This window comes from Raphanus sativus, chromosome 9 (assembly GCF_000801105.2).
Source record: "Raphanus sativus cultivar WK10039 chromosome 9, ASM80110v3, whole genome shotgun sequence".
In the NCBI taxonomy this organism is placed as follows: domain Eukaryota; kingdom Viridiplantae; phylum Streptophyta; class Magnoliopsida; order Brassicales; family Brassicaceae; genus Raphanus; species Raphanus sativus.
Genome location: NC_079519.1, coordinates 471,768 through 479,817, shown reverse-complemented (window position 1 = coordinate 479,817; position 8,050 = coordinate 471,768). Strand labels below are relative to the sequence as shown.

General features: G+C 42.7%; 2 protein-coding genes across 2 annotated transcripts; both read right to left on the bottom strand.

Annotated features, from left to right (window-relative positions):
• On the bottom strand, positions 1–1,576 carry LOC108844009 (probable protein phosphatase 2C 28; the record flags this gene model as incomplete). The annotated part of the gene is made up of 7 exons (XM_056994136.1): positions 1,512–1,576; positions 1,242–1,425; positions 1,085–1,129; positions 954–1,004; positions 553–873; positions 186–462; positions 1–107 (listed from the first exon to the last, which is right to left on the bottom strand). Coding segments are annotated over exons 2-7 (951 nt in total), but the record flags the coding sequence as incomplete, so codon positions are not given.
• Positions 1,536–4,989, bottom strand: LOC108845365 (WPP domain-associated protein-like). The gene is given in 6 exon segments (XM_056994389.1): positions 1,536–1,815; positions 1,912–2,013; positions 2,214–2,340; positions 2,440–4,016; positions 4,019–4,631; positions 4,847–4,989. Coding segments are annotated over 5 exon segments (2,430 nt in total). The 5' UTR covers positions 4,574–4,631; positions 4,847–4,989; the 3' UTR covers positions 1,536–1,746.
• Between the last annotated feature and the right edge of the window lie 3,061 nt (positions 4,990–8,050).

Sequence of the window (8,050 nt, the reverse complement as noted above, 5' to 3'; positions counted from 1 at the left end):
GATCTCGACAATCTCTATGTCCGGCCTCACACTAATATGTTCTTTAAGACGTCCATCTCCAAACGCACGTGTCATTGCTAGTTGTCCATCCACTCTTGGAACATTACCTAATCACAATGTCATAAGAGTGTTATGTGGTGGTATATACTAATATGTATACTGAAATATTGATTCTGAAAATGGACCTGGCTTTTTGGAGATGAAGCCGCCTTTCTTCTCTACAAGGTCTCTCTCTTTCTCAGGCTCATGATCAACCGTAAGTTGTTTGACTACATCACCTCCACGACACAGGACTGCTCTTGAATCTCCAACGTTTGCAACCACAAGTTTCTTACCGTCAACGACTATAGCCGTTACCGCCGTGGAGCCACCTCGTGAGCCAACCACATTGCTCAGAATGTAGTCGTCCGTGAGTTTATACGCTCTCTTGATTGCCTTCTTAGGTCTTCTCCAAAAATCCGGCTTCAAGAAAACATAAACAGTGTCTTAAAAAGTTTAGTGAGAATATAAAGTGGATAATTTTTGGTTTTATTTCTTTTTGTTTCTTGAAACCTGACTCAAGATGTTATCAAAAAGATGGTTCTGCAAGTAATCCGCAACAGTACGGCCTGAGTGTCCATCAAATATGGCGTACAACCCAAGCTTGTGGCCTTTAACTGTTTTTGTATCGGCCACGATGTAATCTTCCATGCCATGGCCCATTTGGCCTTTCACTAGATGGTATCCATGACCAAACCCACGTCTACAATATTTTGCATCTTCCTCATCATCATCACCATCATCATGATCATTTTCATCATCATGAGGTGTTTTTTCTTCTTCTTGTTCTTCTTCTTCTTCACGCGAGTGATCTTCTTCTTCTTCTTCTTCTTCCTGGTTTTATATACAAGTAGAAACTTTTATCAAGTCATACATAATGGATAGACCAAAAAAGATGAAGAGAGATGTGATACCTGGAGTACTTTCACAGCATTCCCGAGACCTCCACTTCCTGCTCTTTGCTTCTGTGTATGTAAACAAGAGAGTTACCACAAGTTATTACGTAACAGAACTTAACCAATACCTTCTTTATTTGTCTTCTTACCTTGACTGCATGCATAAGTATTTGCTCGGGACTGTAAGTTGAGTTCTGCAGTTGTTATCAAGAACATCACTAACTTCGAATACAAACATGATCTCATAAACAAAAAAAAGTAGAATCAAAGAATCAAAGAAAAGAAAACAATGGAGAAAGAAAGAACCTTGGTGGTATCCTTCATTGTTGAATCTGAGCTTTGCTCTGCTGTGTCTATGACAAAGAGTGAAGTGTTGATGTTTAAAATAATTAACACTGCTAGCTTTTTGGAGCGGTGATGTGATGTGTAGACCGACACGTTGGCTCCACAAGTCATGCTTTCATTTTGCCAACATGTCTGCAGCCGCAAACTGTGTTTTCTTAGTTGTGTCAAGGAGAGTTACAGACCGGAACAATTGTTAGGTACTATTCTAAGACCAGAGATTGTTTTCTATACCTACAGTTTCTAGTTGTAGGTGTATAATCCAACTGTATACTTAGATTAAAAGATCCCGCGGTCCAACATCACATTCTGCAGTTGATATCACAAGTACATAACCAATAACCGAATCTACTGAACAACAAAAAAAGAGACTCGTAGAAACTAAACATCAACAACATTACATAAGCCTGACAGATCTGTACACCAAAAGAAGAGAAATAAAACTATTGTGGAAAGAGATTGTAGCCCATCAATCTGCTGGTGGTCTCTTTGCTTCTCCGCTAAGCTCTCTCCGGACAAGCTTCAAGATCTCAATGATCTGCAAAGTCATTTCGTATAGTAAATATATACTCTGATCATTAAGACCAAGCTTCAATAGAGAAAATATGTGTAGAGGGAGAGGGAGTGTGCTTACGCCAGGGTAATGCTTTAGAACTGGAGAGTAGTGATCTAAAGCTATATATATTTTCTCAAGAAGATCCAAGAGTGTTTCAACCTCATCTCCAAGAATATCAACCTGCGTTTCAACAACCATATAAACATCATTCTTTAATCCAAAAACAGATCTTCTTCTACTTGAAGGATATGAGAGCTTCTAGCCACATGTTGTAGAGGTTAACTATTGATATGGACACAGTTGTCTCTACTGAATACTAGAGTAGTATGTTTAGTGAGAATAAAAGAAGCCTTGGATGCAAAAGACGAATCAAGACTCACCTCAGCCTCGGCCTTTTGGAGGTCACTTGACTTTTTCTCAAATCGTTGCTTGTACATTGATGCTTTCCCCTTGAGTTCATTGATTTGTTGTGCAAGATCACTCACTTGACTGTGCATGTTTTTCAACCTAATAGCCAAAAAGTTCGCACAAAAGTTACCACCATCTAAGGGATAAAGTACTTGCATATACATGTCTCAAAACGAAAGCAATGAGAGATAAGAGTACCTGGAATTCGTTTTCTGCGTCTTTTCTGCTACGAAGGCCTCTAGACTGTTGAAACCTTGCATGAATTTTTGAGGAACTAAGTCCAGCGACAGAATCTGCTTTCTAAGTGACTCTTTCTCTGCTTTTGTCGCTGATAGCTTCTCCTCAGTTTTCCTTTTCTCATCTTTGGTTTCTTCCCAACTCTCTCTTGCTAAATCTAGCTCTCTTCTCAAATCGGATATCTTCTTCTCATAGCCTTTTATTTTCTCTGACTCACGTGCCGACATAACTCTTACAGCTTCTGTTTTCTCCTGAATTTCTCTTTGTTGCTGTTCTGTCTGAGACTTCAGATCGTTAATCTGTTGAGAAACCACCTCGAGTTTCTTTCTCTCTGCAGCCAAGTTACTCTCAGCTGTCTGGACCAAACCCTCCTTCTCCATGACGAGACATTCCAGCCAATGAATCTCCCCGTTCAGTCTTTCCTTGTCAACCAACTCTGATTTCAAAGCTTCTTCATTTTCTGTCACACGCAGTTTCAACTCTACGATTTTCTTATCAGCTTCCTTCAAGGCTTCTTTGTATATAACCGAACTACACTCTTCCATTATGAAAGACTCGACACACGAATCCACAAAATCATCATTTCTTTCACAGTCAGCTTTACTCTCAAGATCTTTCAATTTCAACTCATAAGCTTCTCTCACCATACTATGTTCCAAATCCGTTTCCTGATTTGCACTTCTAATCTGACTCAAAAACTCCGACAGAAAACACCTAGAAATATCTTCAGCGATAGAAGCCTTAAAACAAGAATCATCAGCATCTACCTCGAACTTTCGAATCAACTTCTGATGATCTGCCTCAACCTGAGAAAGCTGTGAAATCTTCTCAGCAGCATCTGCAAGTGAATCCTTCAGCTGACGATTCTCCAGTAGAAGAGAATCCAATCGGCTTTTAAACTCAGCATTGTTCTTTCCTTCAGACACCAACCTTTCATCCTCCGCCAAAATCTTGTCCAGCTTCGAGATGACAGATGGGATCTTCTTTTTCAACGCGTCTAGCTCTTTGCCCTTCCCAACAAAAGAAAAGGAACCTCTTTCCTTCAAATTCAAGTACTTCCGCTTAAAGGTAAAGCATTGCTCCGTCATCTCCTGTATCTCATAATCATGGTCTCTTTTCATCTGATTCATCTCGGTGTTAAAGTGGTTGATCAACTCGATTGGTGTCAAGTGCTTCAAAGTGTCAAAGTTCTCGGGCACTGAGCCAACATCATGCTTACCATTTGTGTCCAAAGCTGAACTAAGGCTTGCCGACATCTTTCGATGCAACTGCTCAACTCTTTTCCTGTCCCCGACCTCCCCTGCCTCTATGTCCCCATTTTCATGATCAGAAAGCGCTTTACGAATCGCCTCTAACTCCTGCCGCAGACCACTAATCTCTTTAATATTCCCAAGCAACGAACTCTTGTTATTAACACCAAACTCAGCTTCTTCTTTCTCCAACAATCTCTGTTGATACTCATCCTTGAGACTACGAACAAAAGTAGTCACCACCGCAGACTCGATTCCTTTTTGAAAATCATGCTCCTGCTGCCACACAACGAGGGAAGCTCCGTTTCATTCTTCCGCTTCAGCACAGTCTCTAGTATGCTCTTCAAGGAATCAAGCATTTTATCTACAGTACTGGACCCTATCTCATCTGCTCTATTGACGTGAACATACTTTCTCAAACTGGTGAGTTCTTCAACGAGCATCACCAACTGTTTCCTCGCTACGTTTTTAAGACTGTTCAAAGACCCATCCGAAGTATCCAAAGACACCTTACCATTGGAGGAGACTTCATTATTCTCTTCAGAACCCACATGGTACAGAGACAAAGTCTCCCTAGCTCTCGACAACTCAATCTCTTTCTGAGCAATCTTCTCAGCAGCTTCAGACTCAATAGCAGTAACCATTCCCTTTAAAATCGAGTCGTTCACAACACGAGAGATAATCAGCCTATCGTTGACATCATCCCAGTAAGAATCGAAATCCTCAAGAAAATCAACGTTCAGATTCTCATTCTCTTTCGGAACACCGTTAACCTCGACTGATAACTTGTCTTCACGAGGCTCAGAACTACCATCCTCAACCATCACAAACTCTTCCACCTCCATTAGGAATAATAAAGTTACTCCAAGTACTCTTTTATCCCCCAAATAATATATATAAGCCCTAAGCAAAGGTAGAAACAGTTTCCTTTAGTACAAAAAACGCCTAAAGCTTCAGACTTTCTTAATCGAGACATCAATTAGAAGAAACCCATCAGCTTAATGAATCATTAAAACGTAATTTTACTCCTTGATAAAAACGAACTCATCAGCTCAGTTGAAATTACAAATCTAATAAGGAACTAAACATCACTAGTAAAGGGATAAGCAACTAATTACCTTAGCTGTGAAGTTCTCCGGAGGAAGCACCTCCGAGCTGTTACAGTTTTCGATTTCGCAGTTTTTAGGGTTTCCGAAGAAAACGCATAGAGCCAAGTGAAAGATGGGGCTGCAAGCTGAGCGGAGCGGGAGACTCGAGAAGGCTGGAGCAGTATTTTACCAGCTCCTTCGTTTACATTTTACGAAAACACCCCTCTAATTCTTTGTCTTTCTTTTTTTTGTCGTCACTCTAATTCTTTGTCTTGTGTCTGTTACATTGTTGATATAGATAAGAAAGAATTACTCTATAGGTCACTTTCCTAGTTACTAATACCAGAAAGAGTCACATATTTATACATAGGCACTTTATCTCAATTACTAGTTAAGAGGCAGAGGAGAGAAGGTGTTACAGTTGGTAATAGAAACTAGATTCCTTTTCTTCCTCTTTACTCGTTACATGTTTTGGCGGGTTTAATATATAGCCATTGATCTTTTATCAAAACGGACGGATCTGATTCATTTATCCAGATCTGGATAAGACATCTATCTGCCTCATCGACAGCCGTTAGATTTAGTCTCCTTCTTTCTCCGTTATACGGTCTGGATCTTCCTCTTTTTTTCTATCCTGCTTTGTTTGTTTCACCGTCGTCTTTTTTTTCATTCGTTTTCACCCCGTTTTATAGATTTTACAGTCCACTGCCATCACCATTATCTCCATCGTTAAGGTTTGTTTATCTCTTAATACCTCTTAATTCGCTTTACCTTTGCTTCATCATTTTTTGACATCACCGTGTCCTATCTCAGCCGTCGTAATGGCGGAACACTGCATGGTCATCGCCGGCCAATGGGAAACCTCCGCTCAAAACCAATGGAACTTCTTGATTGACAAAGAGCAGATGACCCGCATTGTCCCTCTTGGTAATGGAATCACACTCACCGATTTACTGAGCAATATTTTTAAGGAGTTTTTCGACGACCCTCTGTCTCTCCGGACGGCCGTGCTTAGCTATTGGCCACCGAATTCCAAGGAACTTGCAACAGGGTTAACAACCCCGCCAGTGATGCTTACAAACGACGGGGCTGTCTCCTTCTTTTACCACCAGTTTCTAAAAAACAAAGGGCTTAACCTTTTTGTCACCTTCAAACCAATAAACGCTCCTGTACCTGCTGATCAGAGTCATCTACCTTTCACCACTCCCAACCAACCTATCAAGAGGACACTAAGCCCTAACTCCTCCTTCTCTGCTAAGCGTCAGCCCTCCATCGCTGGTTTCTCAAAACCCCGGCTTCTCTCTTTTCGATGATGATGAATTAGACCTCCCTCATGCTAGGTCTAATTCACCACAAACCAACTGTCCGCGTGTACAACATCAGAGCTGTCCACCGATTCAACGTCAGACATGTACGAATGCAAAAGCTCCGAGTTGTCCAGGTGTACAGCCTATCAGGAGTACACAACCTTCCTTAGCAGAGCAAGAAGGATCTGATCAACCTTTTCCGAAGGCTGGAAGCTCTTGTCCCGTAAAAACCTCCCGCATCTCCCTCATTGATGAGACCCTCTTGCATAGTGACGAGCTCCTCGAAAACATGTTCAAAGAAGATCCGGACAACATTCCCGACAGCTGGGTATCAGAAGACGAGGGGGAAACCGCTTCCGATGCATCTCTCCTGATGATATTGATGCGGTTCCAACCCGTGGTATGATCAAGAATTTTGGTCCCCTCTAATCGATACCGCCCTCGGGTGGGTCCGATGCGGCTGAGCTTATGGCTGGAATATCTGTCCCAAAGACTGCACCCCATATTATCCACTGCACAACTGGTGATGCTTTTGACCATACCGTGCTTGTCTCTGGAGAACTCCCACCTTACACTAAACCAGAAATTGGGTCGTCATCTACAAACCCACAGAACCGTCTCCCTCTACACACCACCAGCTGTCCACCTGGACAAAGATCTGGGCCGTCTTCAAGCAATAGTCGTCCGCCTGTACAACGCCCTGGGACGTACACAGGTTCAAGCTGCCCCCCTGTACAGCGGATCCTCGCCGTACACAAGTACTGTAAACTACGGTATGGGTCAAGGGAGTACTCATCCATCCACACCACCTGCTCGAGAAACCAGGCCTCTCTCAGAAATCAGCGACGAGGAATTTGACATTCCACCCCTGTTCAACGATACATTGTATGAGGCTGAAGACGTCCCGGATTTGGATGTTGATGACGATGAACCTTATGTAGGGAAATTATATGCCTCCAAACAAGACTGCCAAATTGGACTCGCCATCTATGCAATTAAGGAACAATTTCATTTCAGGCAAAACCAGAACCAGCAGGCACAAATTTGTACTGAGTTGCCACGACACTCGCTGTGATTGGAGAATTCTCGCTAAGGAGCTAACTGCGTGTGGTTACTACACCATCAAGAAGTGTCAGTTGTCACACACCTGTGACTGGGAGACCCGTAGACTTTACAAAAAACATGCTACTGCTAAGGTTTTGGGACATATCTACCGTTCCAAATACGGGGAACCTATTGATGCACCAAAATCTGTCCAGCTTCAGCAGTTAGTCCTAGAAGATCTGCGTGTTTCTGCTTCTTACATGAAATGTCACCGGGCAAAGGGAATAGCAATCGACATTACACATGGTAACGCTGAGGACTCCTACCTCAACATCGCTGACTATTTCGAGAGGCTCAAAGCAACTAATCCCAGCACCATCACTCACGTTGACACCGAAGTTGATGATAACGGAGACACTCGGTTCCTGTATGCATTCCTCGCTTTTGGCGCTTCTATCCAGGGCTTTCGCCGCTTACGCCCTGTTTTGATTATCGATGGCACCCACTTGTCAGGTTAGCACACTCGTTTACTGCATCGGTTCCTCTTTTTTTTTGTCCCTATCGAGCTGTTTCCCCGCGTCCGCCTCCTGCTTTAATTATTGATTGTACTCACTTTTCAGGCAAGTACAAAGGGACACTACTTACTGCTAGCGGACAAGATGGTAATTTCCAGGTTTTCCCTCTAGCCTTCGCGGTGGTTGACGGAGAAACCCATGAGGCTTGGGCATGGTTTCTCTCAAAGGTTGAAAGGATCATTGCTGACTCCTACACACTGTCAATCATCTCTGACCGCCATGTCTCCATTGTCTCTGCCATTGCTCAAACATTCCCCAAGGCAAACCACGGAGCCTGTATCGTACACGTTATGCGCAACGTTGTCTCC